Below are 26,213 nucleotides of genomic sequence, written 5' to 3' on the forward strand. Positions count from 1 at the left end.
AGAGCGTGATGGCGAACCTTTTGAGCTCAGTGTGCCAGCATTTTGAAAAACCCTAACTTAACTCTGGTGCATATAGAAATGTTTTGATATTTGCAACCATAGTAAAACAAAGATTTATATTTTTGATATTTATTTTATATATTTAAATGCCATTTAACAAAGAAAAATCAACCAAAAAAATGAGTTCGCGTGTCACCTCTGACACACGTGTCATAGGTTCACCATCACTGGCTTAGACTATTTATATTTCTATACCTTGAAGAATGGGGGGTCGGATCCAGACCATCTTAATAAAGTGAGTATTGAAATAAAGCAGGTAATAACCTTTCTGTTGATAGAGGGTCTTGCTTTCCATTTGTAAAAACTGCAACACCTGTGAAGCACAAGGACGTGAAATGCAATAAAATGAGGTGTGCTTGTAATTACAGGACCTCTGCCCAAGGAACTCAGACTGATCCTATATAATAAAAGCCTAATATGCTAAGTGTCCAGTTGTCTGGTTGTCCATTTAACCAATCAAAGTGTAATATGCTAATGACATGCTAAGTCCGCTCAACTGCTCACTATGATGTGCACGGACCACCAGGGGGCAGATGCTCTTACCAGTAGGTTAGCTTGCTGCTGGGGTCCGGCCTGATCAGGACTGAGCCAGAAGGCCGGACAGGCCCTGGAGCCCTCCCATGGTCCCTCCCCAGCTGGTCAACCTCCCGAGTTCCTCCCCAGCCCCGATCATGCACCTGTGGGGTCCCTCGGCCTGGCCTGCACCTTCTTGCAATCCGGGACCCCTCGGGGGATGTCTGAGAGCTGGTTTTGGCCCGATCCTGCAGGCCAGGCCGAGGGACCCTACTGGTGCACAAATTTGTAGACCTGGTGTACAGATAAACCAATAAATTAATAAATAACAGAATAAATTAATTCAATTATTCAGTAATTTGTTCATTCATCAAAAGTAGTGCCCCTGCCCCCAGCCCGCCTTTCTGTCCTCACCTGTGCTCACCCCTCGGGCTCCACCTCCTTCCCCACAGCCGGGCCTGGGGTGGGGGGTGAGCCCCAGCCTGGATGTCAGGTCCCTCTGCCCCCCACCCCCACGGGGGCCTATGGATGACTAGCGTGTGCCCCCCAGAGCCTTCTAGGGCCCCCCCAGGAAGGGGGGCTAGTCTCCAGCTTCTCTGCTTCTGAGCTGTCATGTCACCCAGTGCCCCCAGTTAGACAGAATGGATCTGCCATAATAAAGTCTCTTCAACAAGTAAAAAAACAAAACAAAACAAAAAACCCAGGCCTCTAGTAGAATTATACTAGTATGATTCCGTGTATTTAGTTCTCTGACTTCAGTGTCCCTGCCTTGGAGCCTGGGTTCAAATTATGACTGCCCACCTGGCTGTGTGGCCTTCTACACCGTTCTGTGCCTCCCTCTCCTGTCTGTAAAGCCCCTACTGCCCGTAGGACTGACATCTGTGGATCCATGTGTGTAAACCCTGAGATAAAGGCTGTGGAGTTACACATGTCAAAATCTTAGGGATTTTGGCCTCAGCTAGGGAACTTGGCAGGGAGGTCTTGAGCTTCTGCAACTACCCTGTGCCCTTGAACCCACGGCACTCACTGATCCAACCAGGCTGACCTCTGGGGAGACTGCAGGGGCTGGAGGACCACTGGTTGCAGGGGCTTTGGGTGCTGTGCAGGGGTCTGAGCCCAGAGATTTTTAAAAATATATATTTTATTGATTTTTTACAGAGAGGAAGGGAGAGGGATAGACAGTTAGAAACATCGGTGAGAGAGAAACATCAATCAGCTGCCTCCCGCACACTCCCTACTGGGTATGTGCCCGCAACCAAGGTACATGGCCCTTGACCGGAATCGAGCCTGGGACCCTTGAGTCCGCAGGCCGATGCTCTATCCACTGAGCCAAACCGGTTAGGGCCCAGAGATATTTTTTAAAAATATATTTGTATTGATTTCAGAGAGGAAGGGAGTGGGAGAGAGAGATAGAAACATCAATGATGAGGGAAAATCACTTATTGGCTTTCTCCTGCATGCCCCACACTGGGGATCGAGCTTGCAACTTGGGCATATGCCCTGACTGGGAATTGAACAGTGACCTCCTGGTTCATAGTTTGACTCTCAACCACTGAGCCACACCAGCCAGGTGTGAGCCCAGGGGTCTTGGTGTCTGGGCACAGGGGGCTGCAGGAGCAGAGGCAGCCACCTCTGGCAATCCTCTCCCTGCAGTGTCTGGGCTCTGAGCCGGACCCCAAAGGGTCAGGGTGGGACCCAGGACTGGGCCCTTCAGCAGAGGCTTTGGGCGCCTCCTGGAGGGCTCCAGGCGCTTCCCTTGCTCTCTGCAAAAAGGCATTATTTGCTCCTGGACACTTCAGACAAAACAAGCATTGCCTGACCGGTTTGGCTCAGTGGATAGAACTTCGGCCTGTGGACTCGGGGGTCTCGGGTTCGATTCCGGTCAAGGGCATGTGCCTGGGTTGCGGGCACATACCCAGTGGGGAGTGTGAGGGAGGCAGCTGATCGATGTTTCTCTCTCATTGATGTTTCTAACTCTCTATCTCTCTCCCTTCCTCTCTGGAGAATCAATAAAATATATTTTTAAAAAATAAAAATAAAACAAGTATGATGCAGCAAAAACAACAAAAGTAACAATCTCAGCCTGTTAACTTGGGTCAGGAACCTCTCTTGCTCACAATCTGCCACAGGTCCCCATTGACCCCTCCACAAAGGTGTCTGCTAGGCCTTCTCCTTGCTCTGCCTCAGGGCCTTTGCTTCAGCTATGCCTTCTGCCTGACATTCTCTACCTGGTTCCTGCACTGTCCTCCCTCCAGTCCCTGCTGGAGGGTCATCTGCTCAGTGCCCCCCCCCCCAAGTCCCAATGTAACTCTCAACCTGCCCCAAACCAGCTACACCCCCATGCCCCCCATCTACACACAACCCCACAGCATCCTCGGAAATCCAGCCAGGCTTCTAACTTCCCTGCTGTCCCCGGAAGGATAGCGAGACATTCAATCCCCTCTCTCTCTCGTGGTGTAGGTTTAGAACTGTCTTTCCCTACTTGTTCTTTTCTTTTCTTTTTTTTTTAACATATTTTTATTGATTTTTTACAGAGAGGAAGGGAGAGGGATAGAGAGTTAGAAACATCGATGAGAGAGAAACATCTATCAGCTGCCTCCTGCACACTCCCCACTGGGTATGTGCCTGCAACTAAGGTACATGCCCTTGACCGGAATCGAACCTGGGACCCTTGACTCCGTGTGTGTGTGTGTGTGTGTGTGTGTGTGTGTGTGTGTGTGTGTTGTTCTTTTTCTTGATGGTGACTCTCCAAGGAGGCCAGGCACTGTCCAGGGGCTGGCCACAGTTTTCACTCATGGTGAAGTTGCACTGGCATCGTGGGTCTTGTGTTATCTATTAAGCGGGATTAAGCTCTTGACTGCACTGCTGGATACAGCAGCCACTGGCACGTGGGGCTATTTCAACGTATATGATTATATTAACAAAATTAAACTAAGTTTAAAAGTCTGCTTCTGGGCCACACTGGCTAAATTTCCCTGCCCAGGAGCCCATGCGCATTGGGCCTTGCTGGGCATAGCAGAGACCCACAGCGCCTGCCACAGTGTGGCTGGGAATGCTCCCCAGGTCAAGGGGATAAAGTCGGCCTGGCCTCTCCTTTGGAAAACATTATTTTTCCCCTTTGCAACTAAGAAGTGATCTGAGGTTGGGGGGGGGGGGGATGATCCATAATAATTTCAAGAGTGCATTTTTGAGCATCTACCGTATGCAGGCACCACGAGGAGTGCAGGAAGAGAATGACTTTTGCCTCCTGGTTGTGGTAGCACAGGTATGGGTCTGTCTGCCCACTCAGGCTGTTGGGCTCCTAGGATTATGAAACCCGACAGGTAGGTCTGGAAGGTTCTCCTCAACCTCTGGGTGACAGCTGAAGTCACCTCCCTCCCTCACCACACGATTCAATTCAGAGCAGCCACCCCCACAAGCTCCCGTGTCCTGGCCTTTCTCAGAGGCCCCATCTGCACCCCTCACGCTGTGCGCTCGACATCAGGAACCAGACCAGACACCCCTTGTCTGTCTGCCTGTCTCCATGCTGGTCCCCAAGTTCTGTGAGAGCAGGGACCCTACCCATTGCGTTGCTCATTTCCCTAAACCCGTTCGCCCCAGACCAGGTGTCCACTGTCCTTCTCCTTCTTCAGGGCCGCTGCTCAGCGTGCTGGCCCCCATGCCTCCTGTCTCCTGCTCCTGCCTTCTACGCTCCCATGCAGCCAACCTCTGCCTAGAGTCTTCGGGAGTGGAAGCGCCTGGCATACAGTAGGCATTCAATGAATGTTGGGTTGTATTACTCAACGCCTTGGGCATGCGAGCTACATAGAACAGGGAGACAGTTGGGAGGGGTGGCAAAAACCCATTGGGAGAAATAAAGGCAGGTGTCAAGACAAAAAACATGGCTCGACAAACCACTCTTCCCTCACGCTAGAGTCTTGCTCAGTAAAGTAAGGGCCCGTCGCCAGCAGGCGCTGACTGCTGGTTCCGAACGAAAGGCCGCCCTGGCGCTAAATGGTGCCAAGTGGGGAAGAGGCGGGGCGCCGCAACGCCGTATTACGCCAGAGAGGCCCTCCCAGGCCAAACCCAAGAGACAAGGCGTGACAGGGAATCCGGACGACTTGCACAAAAAGCAGTTTCTGCAATCCCCACAGCGCACTTAAAGGCGACCAATCAAATTACTTTGCAGTTAGAGCGATATAGTTTACGCTTCCACTTGACCTGGCTTTCTACAGCGCCACATCAACGAACATCTCCTACCGTTGCGCTTATTTAAGGTGTCTTTGACCACGTAAAACCCTCATATATTGACTAGTTTTACCGTCCAAGCATGTCCTAGAAGCCGCGGGGTATTGTGGGGGCAGTATGTAAAAGACCGGGCAGACGCAGCCCCGCCCCCCGGCGCGGCCGGGCGAGAGGGCGGGGCCGCCGCGGGCCCAGCGCCGGCATCCCTACGTTCCCCGCGGGCGTGGAAGGGCTGTTCTTTCCGGCGTTGCGACTCGCTGGCGTCAGCAGGGCCGTGGAGGCGGAAGATGGCGGCGGCGGCGGCGGCGGCCCTGGGGCCGTGAGGAGCTCGGCGGCAGAGAGGACGGCCGATGGCGGCCGAGAGGCGCCCTCGGGGACCCGCGGGCCGTTAGGGTGCGACGCCGGGCGGCATGTCGGAGCACGCGGCGCCCGGAGCCCCGGGGCCCGGGCCCAACGGCGGCGGCCCTGCCCCCGCGCGCGGGCCCCGCACCCCCAACCTAAACCCCAACCCGCTCATCAACGTGCGCGACCGGCTCTTCCACGCGCTCTTCTTCAAGATGGCAGTCGCCTACTCGCGGCTCTTCCCTCCCGCCTTCCGCCGTCTCTTCGAGTTCTTCGTGTTGCTCAAGGTGACCGTGGCCCCGACCCCCGACTCTTGACCAGCGGCCGGATCCACCCCCCAGACTTGCAACCGCTTCCCCGATCCCGCCCAGGACAGCCCACCCCTTTCACTCGGAGGTCTGGACCGGGTCCGGTCCGTTGGGTACCCTCCCCTTTTGTCTGCCGCCCTAGCTCCTGGCCCCCTTTTCTGACACTTCACCCTCGGAAAGACCCAGGTCTCACCCTGTGGGTGGTACCTGATCCCGACTCCAGGCGCTCCCAGTCCTCTCCAGGCAGCACCCATGCTCGGCCTCACCCTTCCTCCGATGGCCCAATTCCCGGAGGCCCGGAGCCTTGTTCCGATCTGCCTAGGACCCCCAGCCAGCCCTGCTGTGCCACGTGGGATCCTCACCTCGGGAAGACACCCCTCACCCCCCATCCTGCCCTCTCTTGCCTGACCTGGCCCAGGTCCCCATCCTCAAACTGGGAAAGATTCCAGACACACCCTGCTCCCTTGGGACACACCCCAGGACCACCCACCTGCACTAGATATGCGCCCCCCGCCCCCTTCCTTCTCTTCCTTCTGCATCCCCTTCTCTGGGGCTCTTCCCCTCCTTGGGACCTTCCACCAGTCCCTACCCCACCCCTTCCCCCTCTTAGCCTTACAGGGGAATGTGACCTAGCTGAGGTCACCTCGCCAGGGTTAGTGACAAAGTCACTACTACTCATGTCATAACAAGAGGCTGCACACAAACCTCCTCCCATCCTCCCTCAGGTGGCATAGAGGTTTCAACCATGTGTGCAGCTCAGGAAGGACCGCCGTTGACAGCCAAGAAGGGGGCTGGCTCGCTCAGGGGGGGCCCAGAGCTCACTGGGCACCAGGGTTCTGGGTCCTTAGTGGAGGGGTGGTTCCAGTTGCTGCTTGACCCAGCTGAGCAAAGGGAGAAGCAGGCCTTTAGTTTCCCATCGGAGTACAGCCAGGGAGCGGCTGGGGTGCGGACATGGCCAAGCCACCTTTGGGTGCTAATGTTAGATGTGGAGGCACTTGGGTTGCTGGCCGGCCCCAGGGCCTGGAGCGCGGGGCTGGGAGCTGAGCATGGAGGCTTCCAGGTGAACTGTGCTTCCTGCCACAGCTACGGGTCCCAGGCCCCGCCCCCTGCACTTAACTCCCATCACCAGCTTGGTGGTCCCCAGACACCATGTTGGAAAGAAAGGCTGGGGTGCAGGCTGGCTTGTAGGAGGCTCCTCTGGCCTCCCACACGGCCTCACCTCTCGGAGGCCTCAGCTGTTCTTGTCTTCAGCATCTGTTGAGACCTGAACAACCAGGTGCTACAATGTCTGTCTGCTGAAGTCTTAGTGATGCTCTGCTCTCCATCCTTCTGTGGCACTTTTGTCTGCAAGTGAAGGAAACAGTTTACATTGGCCCAAGAGAGATCTTGGAGCTCATGCAACCGGGGAGACTGGGATGGCCGGATCCGGCAGGCAGCAGTGTGCTCAGAGGTGGGGCCTCTCCCCACCCTCAGGTCACAGCCACTGCTGCCAGGCCAGGAGTTGGTGCCTTAGTGGCCTGGCCTTTGCCCAGTTTGCAGAGCAGACTCCAGAGGGGAGGCCAGGTGGTCTACAGCTGGCATTGGTACTACCCTTTGGGGCTCATGGCCCCATAAGGATGGGGTTCTGGTGGCTGTGTAGCCAGGGGCAACTCACCAGCCGCCTGAGTGTCCCTGTCAGATGGCAGAGAGGGACTTTGTGCTTTGGTCTCTGTGGCCCAGGCTTTTCCAAGCTGTGGTTCTGGACCACACAGAGAGCTGGTCCTGGAGAGTAGTAATTTGGTAGGAGCTTGTGTGTGGTGAGGGTGGTCGGAGGCTGTGCTGGCCCAGCTGAGGGATCACCCCAGTCTCTGACTGAATAGCCACTGGGGTCACCAGTTCCCCGACATCCATCTGTTCCTGGGAAGGCTGGCACCACATTGGACCAGCTGCGCCCTTTCCCCAAGGGTAGGGCAGTGGGTGGGATGCATGGGGGCAATGCCTTGGACATGGCCTCTAGGCTGGGAAGGTGACACTTATCCAACTGGGGCCCCATGAGAAGCAAGATTGTCAGACAGTGAGGTGAGTTCTTGGGGAGGCGGGTGTTCCTCAGTAGATCCAAATGGAGGGCCCTTTTGATGCACTTTGAGTCCGGCAGAAGTTGCTGTTGGTGACTTAGGGCAGGGCCCCGCCCCCCCCCCCCAGGGACCCCCCTTGGCACTTCTGATATCAGGCTGCTTGCTCTCGGTGGGGGCTGTCCTGATCACTGGAGTGCTGAGCAGCATCCCTTAGCGCAGTGATGGCGAACCTTTGAGCTCGGCGTGTCAGCATTTTGAAAAACCCTAACTTAACTCTGGTGCCGTGTCATAATAGAAATTTTTTGATATTTGCAACCATAGTAATAAAAAGACTTATATTTTTGATATTTATTTTATATATTTAAATGCCATTTAACAAAGAAAAATCAACCCAAAAAATGAGTTCGCATGTCACCTCTGACGTGTGTCATAGGTTCGCCATCACTGGCCTAGCGCCACCCCCTGAGGATGGGACCACCCAGATGAGACCCTGCCATCCCCATTTTACTAATGGAGAAACTGCCTCAAAGAGGCAGAGCGAGCTGGCCCTGTCATCGTGGGAGGGGTGCAGAGGGCTTAGTGGGCAAAGAAGGCTGTTTTTAGCTGGTGAGGTCAGGGGCACTCTGAGGACAAGGCAGAGTGTGAGGCAGCGAGGCAGGCCTCTTGGGGACAGTGGAGCCCAGCAGGTGGCCCAGGGGTGGTGGCACCTGGGCTGGGCCTCCCACGGAGCAGTTAGTTGATAGTCTCTCTGAGAGTGAGGGTTCCACACGCACATAAGAATGTGCCTCGTCCTGGCTCACATAGAGCAGGGTGGTCAGCACCTTGGACCAGTGACACCCTTAAGACCGTATGCTGCCAGGAGAGGACAGGGTGGGTTTGGAGCTTAGGGAACCTCAGAGTCCCGGGGTTCCCTTCCTTCCCCAACAAAGCTCAGGCCTCACTTTCCGGTGGGGCCCCCTGCCCCCAGGCCCTGTTCGTGCTCTTCGTCCTGGCCTATATCCACATCGTCTTCTCCCGATCTCCCATCAACTGCCTGGAGCATGTGCGCGACAAGTGGCCACGAGAGGGCGTCCTACGCGTAGAAGTACAGCAGAACTCGAGTCGCGCGCCAGTCTTCCTGCAGTTTTGTGACAGTAGTCGCAGCAGCTTCCCCGGCCTGGCTGCGGAGCCTGGTGGCCTGGAGCTGGAGGAGGAGGAGGAGGAGCTGACCATGGAGATGTTTGGGAACCACTCCATCCAGGTGAGTGTGCAGGAGGACGTCCCTGTTGGGGAAGCTCTGGACCTTGCAGGGCCCGGCCCTCGTGGCCTTGGGACGGGATGTGGGTGCGAAGCAGACGGTTACCTGGAAGGGACTGGCCTCATTCTGGAGATGCTGAGGAGGCCCCGGGAGGGTTTGGGCTGAGAGCCCAAGCAGTCCTGGTCATCCCGGATGACGCAGCTGCCCGCAGGGATGGGTGTGGGGGGCCCATCCCCAACTTTGGGGCACAGACACTCACCTGGAGATGGCTAGGTTCTTGGTGCTGGGTGAGGGTCTTTTCGTGAGATGCTGGTCAGAGGCCCTTCCGCCCCAGAGGTTGGAGGATATTCTGGCAGAGGCCGGGGTTACAGTGGACAGGGGCAGAGTGCATCTCCTTCCAGGCGGCAGGAGAGGGGCCTCTCTGCCAGACAAGGGCCCACTGACACCCTGTCTCCTGGTGACCCACAGTTTGAGTTGGACATTGAGCCCAAGGTGTTCAAGCCGCCCGGTGGCCCTGAGGCCCTGAATGATAGCCAGGAGTTCCCCTTCCCTGAGACACCCTCAAAAGGTATGTGTTGCCAAGATGTCAGGGGGAGTCACACTCCTGGACGTGGAGAATGGCCACTCCGAGCGTCCATTTCCCTACCTGTCAGCAGCATGTGAGGCAATAGAGGTGGTCCTGGGCCCTGGTCACACTCCCTCTCTGGCTCCTCCTCTGAAGGAGGGAGGTGGGGTTGGCTGAGGCTCTGTGGGCTGACAGGCCATTCTCACCCACAGTGTGGCCACAGGATGAGTACATTGTGGAGTACTCGCTGGAGTACGGCTTCCTGCGCCTGTCACAGGCCACGCGGCAGCGGCTCAGCATCCCGGTCATGGTAGTCACCCTGGGTGAGTCACCCTGGGAGAGGGCCATGGTAGGGAGTGATCCAGAAGCACTTAAAGATGGAGGTCTGGTCCAGCCAGTGTGGCTCAGTAGTAGAGCATTGACCTATGAACCAGGAGGTCCCAGTTTGATTCCTGATCAGGATACATGCCTGGGTTTCAGGCTTGATCCCCAATGGGGGGCGTGCAGAGGCAGCAGATCAGTGATTCTCATTATTGATGTTTCTATCTCTCTCCCTCTCCCTCTCTGAAATCAATCCTATATAATAAAAGACTAATATGCAAATTGACCAAACGGTGGAACAACCAGTCGCTATGACGCACACTGACCACCAGGGGGCAGACAGTGTGCTCCCACAGGGGGAGTGCCGCTCAATCAGAAGCCCTGAGCTGGGCTCAAGGCTGCTGAGCACAGCATCGGTGATGGGAGCCTCTCCTGCCTCCGCAGCAGCGCTAAGGATGTCCGACTGTGGGTTTAGGCCCACTCCCCACAGTTGGACATCCCCCAAGGGCTCCCGGACTGCAAGAGGGCACAGGCCGGGCTGAGGGACCCCCACATGCACGAGTTTCGTGCACCGGGCCTCTAGTAAGAATTTTTTTTTTTTTTAAAAAGACCGAGGTCTGGGGACCATCCCCCAGGGCCTGGCAATCACAGCATTGCCGGGTGGGTGGATGCAGGCCAGTGGGGGCTTTACCCCTGTTGGTGTGCCACCCGCAGACCCCACACGGGACCAGTGCTTCGGGGACCGCTTCAGCCGCCTGCTGCTGGCCGAGTTCCTGGGCTATGATGACATCCTCATGTCCAGTGTGAAGGGTCTGGCTGAGAACGAGGAGAACAAGGGTGCGATTGGGACCAGGGCTGGGCAGGGTGTGGGGTACAGTGTTGGGGGCTGGAGGGCAGACCGTGGTGCTCACAGCCTCCCTGTATAGGCTTCCTGCGGAACGTGGTGTCAGGCGAGCACTACCGATTTGTGAGCATGTGGATGGCCCGAGCATCCTATCTGGCTGCCTTCATCATCATGGTCATCTTCGTGAGTGTCTTGATACTGGGCTGGGCAGAGGGTGTGGGGGCAGGTGGCCCTTCCCTAGCCTCACACGCCTTCCTTTGCAGACCCTGAGCGTGTCCATGCTGCTCCGCTACTCCCATCACCAGATCTTTGTCTTCATTGGTGAGTCTCCTGGCCTGGTGTCGGGAGGGAAGGTGGGGTCAGCCTCAGGCCCCCATGGCCCCCTGCCCACCCCACCCCCCAAGGGGCGCCTCACCCGGTCTGCCCGCCCACCACCCTCTGCCCGCAGTGGACCTGCTGCAGATGCTGGAGATGAACATGGCCATCGCCTTCCCTGCAGCGCCCCTGCTGACCGTCATCCTGGCCCTCGTGGGTGAGGACCTCTCTGCCCACCATTCTGCCTTCTCACCCAGTCCCCTACACCCACCTCCCCTCCGTTCCTGGCCTTCCCACCATGCCCACCGCAACCCTTGGTCTCCTGTAGGGATGGAGGCTATCATGTCGGAGTTCTTTAATGACACCACCACCGCCTTCTACATCATCCTCATCGTGTGGCTGGCTGACCAGTATGATGCCATTTGCTGCCACACCAACACCAGCAAGAGGCACTGGCTGCGGTGAGTGCCACGGGTCCAGGCGGGGTCAGGGTGGGATATGGACTGGCGGCACCTCACTGTGCCCCCTGCAGGTTCTTCTACCTGTACCACTTCGCCTTCTATGCCTACCACTACCGCTTCAATGGGCAGTACAGCAGTCTGGCCCTAGTCACCTCCTGGCTCTTCATCCAGGTGAGGGGCCCTGCCTACTCCTCAAGGTCCAACCTGTGGGAGGTCTGGCCCTGTGCTGGGCCTGACCCACGCCCACCCTCCTTCCAGCATTCCATGATCTACTTCTTCCACCACTATGAGCTGCCCGCCATCCTGCAGCAGATCCGCATCCAGGAGATGTTGCTACAGACACCACCCCTGGGCCCTGGTACCCCCACGGCGCTGCCGGATGACCTCAACAACAATGGGGGCGCCCCGGCCGCTGCACCTGACCCTGCCAGCCAGCCCCCCGCCCTGGACCCTGGCTCACTGGGGGCTGGTGGTGTTCCCAGGCCTGTAGCTGAAGCACCCAGCTCTCTGGTAGCTGCGGCAGCCTCAGTGGCTGCAGCGGCCAGTAGTGATCTGGGCTGGATGGCAGAGACAGCTGCCATCATCACAGACGCCTCTTTCCTGTCTGGCCTGAGCGCCTCCCTTCTGGAGCGGAGGGCAGCTAGCCCCCTGAGCCCGGGTGGGGGATTCCCTCGGGGCCTCCAAGCCCCCCAGGACAGTGTGCCCCCAAGCGACTCCCCAACACCTGACACAGGCCCTCTGGCTGCTGGAGCGAGTGGGCCCATCCCTGAGTCCCCAGCCCCGACAGATGAACCCTCAGAAATTGGCTCCTAAGTCCTGGGCAGCTGAGTGCCTCTGTCCCTGGCTGTCCAGGCCAGCTGGGTGTGACCTGGCTGGGGTTCTTGGGGATCAGGGAGGCTGTCCCCGGTGTCTCTGGGATTGCCCAGTTGGCCTTGTGCTGGGGTCCATCTGGTTTGCCCAGGGGTGGGCTTCTCTCCCGGGTGTGGGGCCTGCCCACAGCCTGTCCCTGCCGCATTTGTGGTGGGTCCCCGCAGCCAGCAAATCAAGGCAGGCTGATGAGCTAGGGCAGAAAAAAGGGGTGGGGTCTCCATAGAAGGCTCTGGAAGGGGTTGGTGTAAGGTCTGGAGCAAGCTGTATCTAGGGGGAGAGCCTAGCAAGTCTCTGAGCCAGGTGAACACTGGCAGGGGCCTCCCTCACTGTCCTGGCCACTCAGCGGGTGCTCTGTTGTGCGCAGTGCCTTTTCCACAGCCCCTGCCCCCATATATGTGTGCCAGGGCTGGGGTATTGGCACAGGGACACTGTGTGTGGGCGCCAACTGTCAAAAACAGCAACCAGGCGCTAGGGTCCAGCCTTGCTCCTGCTGGAGAGAGCCAACGGCCCAACTATGTCACTCGGTGAGGACTGCAGAGTGCTCATTCCATTCTATTTAATTGCAGTGTACAAAATTGTGTTTGTATATAGAATAAACTGTCTGTTGACAGCACTCAGCCAGTGTCTGCATGCACCAGGTGCTGGGATTAGCTCCTGCAGGGTCCACCCTCATGCAAAGTCAAGTGGGCTGGGTGTGGTGTGGCATAGCCACCTCCCAGTGATGAAGCAGGTGGAGACCACTGGAGGCCTAGAGCAGGCACAGTGGCCCATCGCAGCTGCCACCTGGGAGCTGGGCCAGGAGCTCCCCGTGCCGCACCAGCGCCTGATGGAGCCTTGAACGTGCGTCCGCAATGTGCTGCTCCAGTTCCTCCAGCTCCCCTGGGCGTGGGGCGCCAGTGGGCAGCATGGTGGGTGGCTGGCCATTGGAGCAGAGCCGGATGGGACCCTCAGGTGACCTGTTCCCCTCCACATCTGTGCCCACTACTGATGGAGCAGTGGCCAAGGTTGGCTCCAGAAGGAAGTGCACATGACGCTCCCTTACCATGGCCTGGCACACCCGTGCCCAGTTGCCCTGGCCTGAGCGGGCAGTTGGTATGTCTTGTTGCTGCTTCTCCAGATCCCTGGGAACAGGATGGATGGGGCTGGATCAGTATCCCCCGAGGAACAGGCGGTCCCTCTCTGCTCTCTGGGGTCAGGGTTCCTAGGAGGCTGTGAGTGGTGGGAGGCATGGACTTACTGGTTCGGCTCAAAGGGAGTGGGGCCTGCAGGTGTAAGATGGCAGGCCTGAGGTGGGTGTAGGAGCTGGTGGAGTGGGAGCCCCTTACCTTGGCTCAGGTTCTTTGTGCTTGTCCAGCGGCTCTGTGTTGAGGGCGAGGTGGATTCTCTGTGAGCCAGATAGAGGCTGTGTTGGGTCGGGTTGAGAGGTTGCCCATGCTTGCCCGCCCTGTGCTGTCTCCTCACCTGACTTGTGTGTAGCCAGTACTGCAACCTGTTACCCCTCCGGATACATGGCAGCACCAGGTGGTAGAAGATGTGCTCCCCCAGAGAGCTGAGCAGGGCACTACCCAGGCCCAGGCAAAGCAGCACAAAGAGACCGGAGAAGTGGTAGATGCCCATCTGCAGGGTCTGCAGAGGTGGGACACAGGCACAAGCCCTTCATGGTCATGGCAGACCCTTGGGGAGCCCTGGCCTGGAGGACAGAGGTTGGGCCAGAGACGGACCTGGGGCTGTACAGTTGGATTGGGAGGCTAGGGCTCCATATTCTGGAGCAAGGTTCCAAGGAGGAGAGGGCACTGGAGCTGGGATTTTGTAGAATGAACAGGACTGCACAAAAGCAGACAAATATACACCTTGCTTATGATCAGGGGATTGGCCACCTCAGCCCACACAGGCTCAGAGCCCCCACACCCTACCCACACCCTGTGTCCCAGGCCCTGTCCCACCTCTGTGACAGCAAGTACCCGCTTCCCACAAGGTACCATCTTGTACCACTTGTCATGCAACAGATCGATGAAGCCAGAGGACTTGTAGCGGCTGATGAACTCGGACAGGTTGGAGGTGAGCGGTGAGTTCTGAGGGAGTCCGATGCCATAACCTGATGAAGGCCAGGAATTGGGTTGGGACCAGACTGGACACAGCCCAGGGGAGCTGTGCCCACTTTGAGCCCTCAGTGGCTCCCTGCTGCTTCAGGGTCACTGGTCTCGGGCCTCTCACCCTCAATGGCAAAGGGCTTGCCCACAGTCAGCAGTTTGCAGTCGGCGTCGATGGAGACCTCATAGTCCAGGAGTGACTTGTCCATGATGAAAGCATTGAGCTTGGGGGGGTCGCTCCTGTGGGGATGTGGAGGGGGTGAACACCTGCCCTGGTAGGCCTCCCTGCCTCCCCCCGACCCAATCCTGCTGTAGGCCCTGGCCTCACGTGAGCATGGCAACGCCATGGGGTGTTGTGGGTACGCTGTGTTGCCGCATGTGCGCGTGCATCTCAGGGAAGCTCTTCTTGATGTAGGCCTCTGCACTGCTCTCCCACACAGTGCCAAAGCGGAAGCTCTGGGACGGGTGGTGCAGCTGTGGGCAGGTGAGTGGTCAGTGCCAGGCCCTTCTCTGCACTCACCTGCATTCCCACCTGACTCTGCTCTGGCTCCCACCCAGGCCCAAAGCTCTTCAACCAGCATCTCCCCTCCCGGCTGACATGAGGCCAGGTCATTTTCTGTGGAGGGTTGTCCCAGGCACTGCAAGTGTAGAGCAGCATCCCTGGCCCCATCCTCACAATGCCGGGAGTACCCCCACTGTGATAACCACAAATATCCCCGGACATGACCTGGTGTCCCCTGTGGGCAGACACTACCCAGAGTCCATCACACAGACGTGGCCCTGAACTCCAGACCTCCTCCTACCACTTCCTCCAGGGCTCCTTGTCCTCCCTCCTTTCATCCCATGACCTGTCCTGCAAACCCTGTGGGGTCGGCTCTGCCTTAAGAACACCCACAACCATGCCCTGGTCCATGGTGGTTGGAGCATTAGCCGTCACATCAAAGCGTCACAGATTTGATTCCTGGTCAAGGGCACACAACTGGGTTGTGGGTTTGCTCCCTGCCTCCAGTCGGCACACACAGGAGGCAACCAGTCAATGTGCTGCACATTGACGTTTCTCTCTCCTTACCCCCACCGCCCTCCTTCCCCCTCTGGAAAAGGGGGAAAAACAGTGGAAAAAAAATATCCTCAGGTGAGGATTAACAAAAACCACACCCACAGCCAACCTACTGCCTACCTCCTCGGCAGCCCCCACCATCTCTCCTGGACCAGCACAGCCTGCCACCCTGCTCTCAGCACTGCCCATGTTCTGTGCAAACTACTGAATGAGCTATAGCACCGCACCACCAAAAGCCACACCAGCTGGACTGAACCTCTAAAAGTGGCCACACCAGCCCTAACCAGTTTGGCTCAGTGGATAGAGCGTCAGCCTGCGGACTCAAGGGTCCCAGGTTCGATTCTGGTCAAGGGCATGTACCTTGGTTGCAGGCACATCCCCAGTAGGGAGTGTTCAGGAGGCAGCTGATCGATGTTTCTGTCCCATCGATGTTTCTAACTCTATCCCTCTCCCTCTCTGTAAAAAATCAATAAAATATATTTAATAAATAAATAAAAGTGGCCACACCTAAGTGAGTGGCTGGTGCATCTACGTTTTATTACTGATTTACAAAGGACAGGGTGAGGGGGACAGCAGAACAAGCTGAACACCCCTTAGGGGATGCAATCAGCCAGGTTCAAACAGTAGGAGATGCTATGAACAACAAAACCCAACAACAACTTCAACAAACACTAGGAAACAAATGAGAGGGGATTCAAGAGCTGGGAGGGTTCTACCATCTGCAGATGCGTCAAACTGGAAGAAGAAAAAAAACACAACTGGGAAAATGGGTCCAATATTTGTCAAAATGCCAAGGATTTATGATGAAATTATATAAGGTCTGGGATTTGTTTTGTAATAACTCAGCAACTGAGGTCAGTGATGGATGAAAGCAGCTGGCAGTTGACTTTGGAGCCAGACAATAGGTTCACTCATGGTCTTTGCTTCCCACTCAGGGATATTCAAAACTTTTTGATTAAAAAAGAAAAATATGTATCCCTGGCCAGTGTGGCTCAGTTGGTTGAGAGTTCTGTGCACTGAAAGCTCGCCAGGTCAACTCCCAGTCAGGCACATGCCCAAGTTGTGGGTTCATTCCCTGGTAGGGGTGTGTGCAGGAGGCAACAGATCAATGTTTCTCTCTCTTCCTCTCTCTCCATAATCAATTTAAGCCCAGCCGGCATGGCTCAGTGGTTGAGCGTCGACTTATGAACCAGGAGGTAATGGTTCAATTCTCAGGGCACATGCCTAGGTTGCAGGCTCAATCCTCAGTGTGGGGTGTGCAGGAGGCAGTCAATCGATGATTCTCATCATTGATGATTCTATATCTCCCTCTCCCTGTCTGAAATCAATAAAAGTATTTTAAATATATAATTTTTTTTAAGAAATAAAAATATGTAGACTGGGGCACACCCCTGCTCTGCCCACAGCCCTCCAGGGCTCCCAGAAGTTCCATCTCCGAGGGAACTACTTTAGAAGCCCAGGGCCTCCTGCATCCACAGGCCCTGCACGACCTGCCCCCTCTGTTACCTCCCTGACCTCACCTTCCTCTCTCCCTCTCTCTCCTCCTAGATGTTCCTCCAACACCCCAACAATACCAGGCAAGGTCCTGCCACAGGGCCTTTGCATGGGGGCTGTGCCCTCTCCTCTCTGACGTCCATATAAAAGTCCCTCATGTCACCCCCTCCCAGAGGAATTTCTGACCTCCCTTTGAGAAAATGTCCAAACATTCCTGTGTCCCTCTGCCTTATTTTTGTCCCTGGCACTCACACACCATCTGTTTGGCTTATCTATCTTGATTCTTGCCACGTCTCCGACGGGGATGGGGATCGTCACCTATTTTGTCCCAGCTGTGTTCCCAGTGCCTGGCACACCACAGGTGCTCAATAAATGTTTGCACGAGTAAATGGCCACAGGTAGTTGGGCCTCAGGATGGGTAGTGTGTCAGTGGGCAACCTCCCAGCTCTGGCCACAGCCCCCACAGCCAGCCACCTTGGGGTCGTGAATCCCTGACAGCTCCTCGAAAGTCTTGTCCCCGACCATGACAGCAGCCAGGTTGGCCGTGTAGCTAGACAGCACGAGCAGGCAGAAGATGGCCCACAGGTTCATGAGCAGACGCCCGGTGGGGCACTTGGGGGTTTTGCTGGATACTGTGCGTCCAAACAGGATGGCGTAGCAGAGGTTGAGGGCCGAGGAATAGGAGAAAACGGTGCCGCGGTTCCGGCCGCGGGGTGTGAGGCCATAGGGGCTGCACCACTCGTAGAGCGTGAGGAAGAGCGCGGTGAGGTGCAGGGCGGCAAAGACACCCAGCCACATAGACCAGTGCAGCGGCCACATAAAGGCCCCAAGAGGTGAGGCCGTGTCTCTCGCCCGCACCATGATGCCCAGGCTGGTGGAGAAGAAGGGGCTGCTGAAGTCTACCACCTTCAAGCGGGCTGAGTTGATGCTAAAGCTGGTGACTGCCATGTGGGCCCTGCCAGCTAGCAGGTCACCCACCAGGCCAGTCCAGCGGCCATCCCGCAGGGCACCGTACTTGCCATCGCCCACAATGTATAGCTCAAAGTCAAAGGGTGTGTCCTCTGCCAGGCGCTCCAGCAGGTCAATGCAGTAGCCATAGCAACACTTGCGCAGAGCATGGGACACCGAGCCGTTGGCCAGGGCAGCAAACAGCGCATCCAGGGTGGCAGAGTCATTGGTGCCAGGGTCCAGGCACAACTGTCCTGCTGGGCACTGCCCATCCTCGTCTGGTTCTCGGGCAAACACAAATGGATGCTCCACCAGGGTCACCACACGCAGCTTGGGCCGGACCCGGGCACCCAGCGGGGATGGGGGCTGCACAGCAGCACCCCCTGGCTCCAACTCCAGCCTCCCATCCTGCCAGCTGCCCAGTGTGGCCCAGGCTGGGGTGCCCAGCGGGTCCTGGCGCAGGCTCCACACCTGGAAGTGCCGGGACATGTACACCTGGGAGGAGCTGGTCACCCACACTGGCCCCGTGTGGCCCTGGAAGGATGTGTTGCTCAGGAACCTGGCAGAAGGTGGGAGGCAAACAGACATCAAGTAGTGGGAGTCCCCCCAGCAAAGCTCAGACCCTCTCAGCACAGACCAGTCACCACTGTGGATGCAGTTGTGTCCCCCCCCACAGCAGGTCTCTACCAGCAGGGCGTGAAGTCAACGCTGACCATCCAGTTTGAACGCCCAGGTAGCGCCCCCTGGCTCTGGGGAGCTGTCGACTCTCCAGACCTCCCCTGGGATCAGGCAGAGACACATGCCCGCTGCCCTCTCCCACTTCTCCCAAAGTGCCAAGCATGCCCTTCACCAGAATTCCTCTCAGGCCTGTTTCCACCAAGACAGGGACCAAGCCACCCTCTCATGAGGCCACAGTGCCTGGCATATAGCAAGTGCCCAATAACGCTGCCCCAGACAGAGGCAGCTCCATGTGGAGGCTGCACCCCTTCCTACCGCAGGGTCCCCACTCACTGTGCCAAGAGGTGGCCTGAGGACCGGAGTTTGGGTGGCTTCAGGTCATTGCAGTTGGTGGTGGCGGGGAGAAGGATCTGCTCTGGCTGCACACGGGCCGCGCTGCCCAGCGCCCGTGCCATCAGCTCCACCGCGTCGTGGATAGTGGCCTCCAGTGAGGGTCGGGCCACCTCGCCCAGTGCCAGCAGCCCAGGTGGCAGGCCCTCAGTAGGCAGTGCCTCTGCAGGCAGCGGTGTGCCTAGCACCCAGCGGGGCCCGGGAGGGGCAGCCTCCAGCACCTGACGGGCACGGGCCATGTCACAGCCAAGGAGCACGGCCACGGGTACTAGAGCTGAGCCCCCCTCCAGCGCCCCCAGCGAGGAAAGGCGGGCCTGCAGCCCTGCATCACCGGTGTCCGGTCGGCTCATGTCCAGCACAAGCTTTGGGGCCCTGCCAGCCCGGCTTGTCCAGAGGGCCACCAGGCCACCGGGGTTCCGCATGCGGCAGAGCACCAGGCCAACGTCCTCCCAGGCATGGGCCTGCAGCACGGACACCAGCACCTCCAGCAGCGTCTCCAGGGGGCTGGCCCAGTCCAACTGTAGGTGAAACGGGTTCTGGGAAGGGGGTGGTCACAGTTAGGGCTGGTGACCACCATTGTCGAACCCCCGCCCCCATAGGTACCCAATAAACAGAGGCCATCTTGATAACTAGACCTCATGCCTGTCTCCTCCCAGCCTATCTCTGCTCTAAACCCTTCTGTGTTCCCCACAGCCATCAGCACTAAGCCCAGCCTCCCTGGCCTGACATTTAGGGCCTTCTGTTGTATCTCTGGCCACCCTGGTAGCATCCCACTTGGAGGATTTTTGCATGTGCCATTCCCAATCTGGAATACTTTTCTCTCTCTATGTCAGTCAACTCTTACACATTCTTCAAAACTCAGCCCTACTGCCCCCTCCTCTATTTAGACATTCCCATCCACCCTCAGAACTCTGGCTCCCCTCTGGACTCTCGCAACCTCAGATCCTTCATTCACCACAGTCCTGACCTTACCCACCCCTCCTGTCTGGGAACCCCTCAAGAGTCCAGGACTAAGGCTCCATGATCATAAACTGGCTGATGACTTCATGCTGGGAGCCAAGCCAGAGTGCTTCCTCTTAGGACTCCTACATATCACTGCCCCTGAACCAGGCAAACCAGAGGCTAAGGGGTCCCTTGTGCCCAATGGCACCCAGAAAGTTCTCTTAGATTTGATAAGCCTGTGAAAGAGGGGAGAGCTTTGAGAGGCACCTAAGGCGGGCAGGATGTTGCCTGCATGAGGACAGGGCACCCAGTGCAGGGGGACAGGCTGGGCTCGGCTGCTCAGTCAGTCCCCAGAGAAACCCGACAGTTCCAACTGCAGGAGCGCAGTTCTTAGAGGCGGCAGAAGAGGGCGCCACAGGCCTGGATTTGGGTCCTGCATCTTCCATGGGGAGGAGGCAGGGGTAGGAAAACGGGCCTCAGCAGTGACAGCGGGGTTGGTGAAACTCCGGGCCTCTTCCAGGGACGGGGTCTCCCTCCCAGAAGAGGGGCTTTAAGGTGGTTTGTGGGGGGGCGGGGGGAGGGCGGCTCCCACCAGATCCACGTCCCTCTCTGCTGGGCCTAGGAGGTGTACATGGGGGTCTTTGCCTGGGGCACAACAGGGTCCCCAGAGCCCTGCCTGTCACCCTTCTCTCCTCATCTCATTTTTTAAAAACTTCATCCCAGGTCTGGGCCTGTGGTGGGGATGGGGGTGTGTCTAGAAAATAAACTCCACAAAGGTGGAGAGTGTGAAAAGGAGGATGGAGGGAGGGCTTCGGAGTGAGAGTGGCCTGAGGACCCAAGAAGGGCACACCGCCCCCAGAGAGCAAAGGGGGAGGCCCTTCCCAGGTCTGTGGTCCAGCCTGGTGGGAACCGAGAGCTGCCCTTGGCCCCGGAAGGGGCCGCTCTCAGGGAGCGGGATGGGTCCTGGGGCCAAAAGGGTGGGTGGCTGCAGTGGCGGGGCTCCATCACCAAGGCTCAGGCAAAGGGCCTGCACCCGAGTTCCGTGCCCCAAAGGGGGCATCCTGAGGGTCTGTATTCCGGGGTCCAGAGAAGTCCCGAAGGGTCCCGGAACCGTGGACCAGGGAAGCCCCTGGACTCCTGCCTCTGGTTCCCATGCTCTGGGAGCACCCGGGGTCCAGGGGCCCAGGTCCCGCGAACCCAGCGGCGGTGTCATCGGACTCCTCCCCGCATTTGCGGTCCAGAAGTCCATCGGTCCCGCGGGTCCCAGGGACCCCAGGTCCCCGCACCCCAGGATCTTCCGGGGCCCCCCTGATCCGCGTCCCGGACCCCCGAGTCCTGACTTCCAGCGTCGTGCGTACCGGGGCGCCGAGGGGCGCGCGCGCCTCCCGCCGTAGCAGGCTGAGCACGGGGGTCTCGGTGGCGGCCGCCAGGAAGTGCAGCTGCAGCAGCTCCGGCCGCGCCTCGGGGAAGGCGAGCACGGCTACCACGCCCGGCGCCGCCAGCGTCTGGCACAGGCCGAGGGCCAGCGAGGCGGGGTCGCGGGCGGCGGTCGCGGCGGCCACCAGTTCCAAGCTCAGGTTGTGCGGTAGCCGGTGCTCCAGGACGGCCCGGGCCAGGGCGGTGCGGGCGCGAGCTCGGGCGGCGGGTGCGCGGGGCAGGAGGGCGCCCAGGCGCACGGAGCCCCCCAGGCGCGCCAGGACGCCGCACGGCTGCGGGTGGCCCCCGGCGGGCACGGGTCCCAGCGCCAACGCCAGGCCCAGCCACAGCGCCCGCACAAACTCCATCCCGAAGTTACCGGCCGGTGCTGTGGGGACTGAACGGCTGGTGCCACCGCAGGAGGCAGGATCCCAGCCGGCCCAGGCCACACCCTTCCCCGCCCGGCCCCACAGTCCGGCGCCCGCCCTGGCCACTCCCTGCCCCCCCGCAATGCCAGCGAGCCACTAGGGAGGGGTTGGACCACTTCCCAGGCTGGGACACAAAGGCTCAAATGGCCACATGGCATGGGGGCTGGAAATAACCACTGTTCTTCCCCTCTCTGTGCCAGGGGAGGAAAGTGAGGCTGCCACCAGGGAGAGATTTTGGTCAAAAATTGCCCCCATACTTACCCCTGTTCCACTCCAGGATTCCCCTCCAGCCTGGGAGCGTGGTGGCCCCTTGTTCACTCAGGGAAGCGGCCAGGATTTGCCTCCATGGTCAGGCAGCAGCACCTCCCACCTCCAAAAAGTGGTGTCTATCCATACCCACCCACCCGGTGTGCTTTAACGTGGTGTGCACCCTGGGAAGTTAGACAGGTGTGTCTGATGGGAATCCAGCGGATAGATCTCAAGTTCCCTAGCTGTGGGCAGGCAACTTAAACCAGAGAACTCCTCTTCACTCTTCAAGACCCAGTGCCCAATGCCACTGCTCTGAAAGATGTGCCCTCTTGTCACCCAGAAAGATGAGAACCATCCCCCACCCATTTAGCTCACTCTCCGCACCTGGACTCCATCACACGCTGCCATCACGTTGCTTGAGTAACTGTTCATAGAGACACTTGTTTATATCACTGTCCACTGCTCCAGAACTTTCTATAGCTCCCTGCCACCTACCAATCCCCAAGCTTGTGTTCTCTGGACCTCCCCACCTTAAATGACCCAGGTCCTTGTGGCCCTGGCACACAGCAGGCGTTCAATAAATGCGGGATGAATCAGGGCCAGCAGCACTCCAGGTGGCTCTCATCCAGGATGGGTGTGGGTGGAGGACTGAGAAAACGGGGGTGTCTTCCAGACCCTTCTGGATGCAGAACAGCCTCCCAGCATAGAACATTCCAGCTCTAATGAATAAATCTACACTTGGCTCATTTTCTCACACGAAAACACTTTCTTTTGGAGCCAGTGTTAGAAGGGCATGGGAAAAAAACGCCCTTAGATAAGTAAAAATGCAAGTGCCAGCCAGCAATAAGGATTGAAATTTGAGATGACTAATGAAAACTGAATTCCAGGTGACCAGGTTATTCCATCCAGTCACCTGGCCAGGTGTCCCAGGGGAGGGAGCATCCCCAAGGGTCCTGGATTCTGGTTCCCTCCCTGCCTGAGGCCACTGTCATGCCAGGGAACACCCACCTGCCATGATCCCAGGTGAGGCTCCGTTAGCGTCCTTGGGTTCCACTGGGCCTCGCCCCACCCTGGGGAACGGTCCCTCCGACTGCATGAGCCTCAGAAATAAGGACCCATCCTGGGCAGTGGACACTTTCTTACCTTCATCAGAGATTCAGGCAGTCAACCAACAGCCTTTTGTGACTCGTTTGTCGCTGAGCATGTCCTCAAGGTTCATCCATGTTGTAGCAGGTGTAGAATGTCCTTCCTTTTTTTTTGTTAAGACAAAGGAGATTACTTTTCTCTTTTTATTAAATCTTCATTGTTCAGATTATTACATTTGTTCCTCTCCCCCCACCCCCATAACTCCCCTCCTTCTAGTTCCCACCCCACCCTTTGCCCTCACTCCCCACCCACTGTCCTCACCATAGGTGCACGATTTTTGTCCAGTCTCTTCCCGCATCTCCCACACCCCTTCCCCCCCCAAGAATAGTCAGTCCATTCCCTTTCTATGTCCCTGATTCTATTATAATCAACAGTTCATTCTGTTCATCAGATTATTTATTCACTTGATTCTTAGATTCACTTGTCGATAGATGTGTATTTGTTGTTCATAATTTGTATCTTTACCTTTTTCTTCTTCTTCCTCTTCTTAAAGGATACCTTTCAGCATTTCATATAATACTGGTTTGGTGGTGATGAACTCCTTTAGCTTTTCCTTATCTGTGAAGCTCTTTATCTGACCTTCAATTCTGAATGATAGCTTTGCTGGATAAAGTAATCTTGGTTGTAGGTTCTTGGCATTCATCACTTTGAATATTTCTTGCCACTCCCTTCTGGCCTGCAAAGTTTCTGTTGAGAAATCAGCTGACAGTCGTATGGGTATTCCCTTGTAGGTAACTGGGTGTCTTTCTCTTGCTGCTTTTAGGATTCTCTCTTTGTCTTTTGCTCTTGGCATTTTAATGATGATGTGTCTTGGTGTGGTCCTCTTTGGATTCCTTTTGTTTGGGGTTCTCTGCGCTTCCTGGACTTGTAAGTCTATTTCTTTCACCAGGTAGGGGAAGTTTTCTGTCACTATTTCTTCAAATAGGTTTTCAATATCTTGCTCTCTCTCATCTTCTGGCACCCCTATAATTCTGATGTTGGTACGCTTGAAGCTGTCCCAGAGGCTCCTTACACTATCTTTGTATTTTCAGATTCTTTTTTCATTTTGCTTTTCTGGTTGGGTGTTTTTTGCTTCTTCGCATTTCAAATCTTTGACTTGATTCTTGCGCTCCTCTGGTCTGCTGTTGGGAGTCTGTATAGTATTCTTTATTTCAGTCAGTGTATGTTTAATTTCTAGTTGGTTCTTTATCGTAACATCGAGGGTCTCATTAGATTTCTTGTAGATCTCATTGTTTATCGGCGGCTTCTAGACAGTTTTTGAGACCTTAAAGTGTGGTTGTGAACTCTATATCTTCCATTGACAATTTTGTCCTGTTTCTTTGTCTGCGCATTTTTTTATGCTTTCTTGGTGCACCCCCTAGTGGTCTTTGTGCGCAGTCTTGTTGTCCTTCCTTTTTAAGTCTGAATAATACATAGTCCACCTTCTGGATGGACCTCACAGTGTTTATCCGCCCATCCATTGAGACATCGGCTGCTCCTCTGGGCCATTGTGAACATGCTGCTGTGGCCAGGGGTGTGCAGGTTCTGAGTCTGTTTTCAGTTCACTTGGGTGTCCCTCCACCTGGGAGTGCAGGATTCTATGTTGACTGCATCATTTTTTGAGGAACCACCAGACTCTTTGCCACAGCGGCTGCCCCACTGGTTGTGCACGAGGGTTATTTTCCACCTACTTGTGAACTTTTTTTTTTTTTTTTAATATATTCTATTGATTTTCCACAGAGAGGAAGGGAGAGAGATAGAGAGCTAGAAACATCGATGAGAGAGAAACATCGACCAGCTGCCTCCTGCCCATCCCCCACTGGGGACATGCTCGCAACCCAGGTACATGCCCTTGACCAGAATCGAACCTGGGACCTTTCAGTCCACAGGCCGACGCTCTATCCACTGAGCCAAACCGGCTTTGGCAACTTTTTCTTAAAAACAAGTGGTTCTCGAAAGTGTGAGGTGGCATCTCACTGTGGTTTACAAAAAACTCTGCCAGCAGAATAGTCACCAGTGAATTCTGGTGCTGTCGGCATGTCCCCTCTGACAATGATGGTCGGATTTGGGGTCAAATTGTGCTAAGAAATGTGTGCCATTCAGTGATTTCAAGCTGGATGGGGAAGAGGTCAGCTTTGTGCCCACCACCCACGTATGTTGTTTGCAAGGTGCATGGTGGGCTGGCCAACCCCCTCTAAGCCCTCTTACGGTGGCCTGCAGACGGACGACCTTCCAGGACTATACTGGACAGAGTTATGGAGGCCGCTTGCATGTTGATGTTCCACCTCCCAGGGTGTAAGAAGCTGCTGCGTGGGCAGGTACCACAGCCCCAGGCCCGTCAGAACATGGGGACAGCCCCAGGGTGTGGGGACCCTACACCCTCCCTGCCGAGGGCACCCCAGCAGTTGAAAGTTCAGGGTGGTTTGGGGATGCTTCTGGCTCTGGAAGTATGTCCAGGGTGAGGGACAGTGGAAACAGTGCTCTTCTCCCTGCGCCGCGCCCCCCCCCCCCGCCCCCCCGCGCTCCCAGGGAAAAATCCAGACCCAGGGGACTGCCAGAGCAGAGGCTGGTATAGTCGGCCCATCTCACAGCAACCTGCCAACTCTGACGCAGACTTGGGCAACAGTACCCGCTCAGATCTAGCCCCGAGTCACCTACCGAGGCAACAACAGAGTGGAGGGCCGGGGTTTCATGTGGCCAGGCAGAGGTTCAGGTTCAGGGCCCAGAGGGTCTTAGGCTCTGGCAGGTGAGCTACCCTAGGGGAGCCTGAACCCATCTTGAAATTCCCCCTCCATCTCCTGGAACCTCTGAAGACCAAGTTCCATGCCCCCAGCTTTGCTGACCAGCTGCTAGACCCCACTCCGCGTGTGTGGGCCATGATGTAGTCCCTAAAACCAGTTGGACCCCTTGTCTGACATGAATAAGACAGCTCTAGGTGTCATTCTGTCCTGGATAGGGGAGGGGGAAGGCAAGAGCCACAGAGGTGGATAGAGGGTGGGCCCAGTCCCATCTCCAGGCGTCTGCTGCAGGGTATGGCTGAGCCACCCGCTTATGAGGACATAGAGCCCTGGGGAAAGGGAACTCCAATTAGCCTAAAAGCATGAACTCAGTGCTGGCTCCTGGCCTGCAGTTGCAGTTATGATGGCACCTGACAAATTACGTGAGTTTTCTGGATGGTTAAGTGGTACTGTCATTGAGGGGTAGCTTTCGGGAAGGTTCTGAGGGCAGCCTTGGGGTTCACACTTCTGGGCTGGCCTCCAGGTGCTGACTGGACTGGTGGTG

General features: G+C 56.8%; 2 protein-coding genes across 2 annotated transcripts; one reads left to right on the forward strand and one right to left on the reverse strand.

Annotated features, from left to right (window-relative positions):
• The first annotated feature begins 4,992 nt into the window (after positions 1-4,992).
• Positions 4,993-12,727, forward strand: TMEM259 (transmembrane protein 259). Its single transcript, XM_059697402.1, has 11 exons — positions 4,993-5,426; positions 8,469-8,741; positions 9,207-9,306; positions 9,516-9,626; positions 10,339-10,461; positions 10,551-10,651; positions 10,732-10,789; positions 10,917-11,000; positions 11,112-11,244; positions 11,316-11,415; positions 11,503-12,727. Exons 1-11 carry the CDS (start codon positions 5,208-5,210, stop codon positions 12,055-12,057), a joined length of 1,857 nt encoding a protein of 618 aa, XP_059553385.1. The 5' UTR covers positions 4,993-5,207; the 3' UTR covers positions 12,058-12,727.
• Positions 12,647-23,037, reverse strand: GRIN3B (glutamate ionotropic receptor NMDA type subunit 3B). Its single transcript, XM_059697401.1, has 10 exons — positions 22,950-23,037; positions 21,072-22,230; positions 18,715-19,307; positions 17,230-18,262; positions 14,533-14,678; positions 14,329-14,444; positions 14,058-14,209; positions 13,576-13,740; positions 13,440-13,498; positions 12,647-13,235 (listed from the first exon to the last, which is right to left on the reverse strand). Exons 2-10 carry the CDS (start codon positions 21,495-21,497, stop codon positions 12,863-12,865), a joined length of 3,063 nt encoding a protein of 1,020 aa, XP_059553384.1. The 5' UTR covers positions 21,498-22,230; positions 22,950-23,037; the 3' UTR covers positions 12,647-12,862.
• Between the last annotated feature and the right edge of the window lie 3,176 nt (positions 23,038-26,213).

Source organism: Myotis daubentonii, chromosome 5 (genome assembly GCF_963259705.1).
Source record: "Myotis daubentonii chromosome 5, mMyoDau2.1, whole genome shotgun sequence".
NCBI lineage: Eukaryota > Metazoa > Chordata > Mammalia > Chiroptera > Vespertilionidae > Myotis > Myotis daubentonii.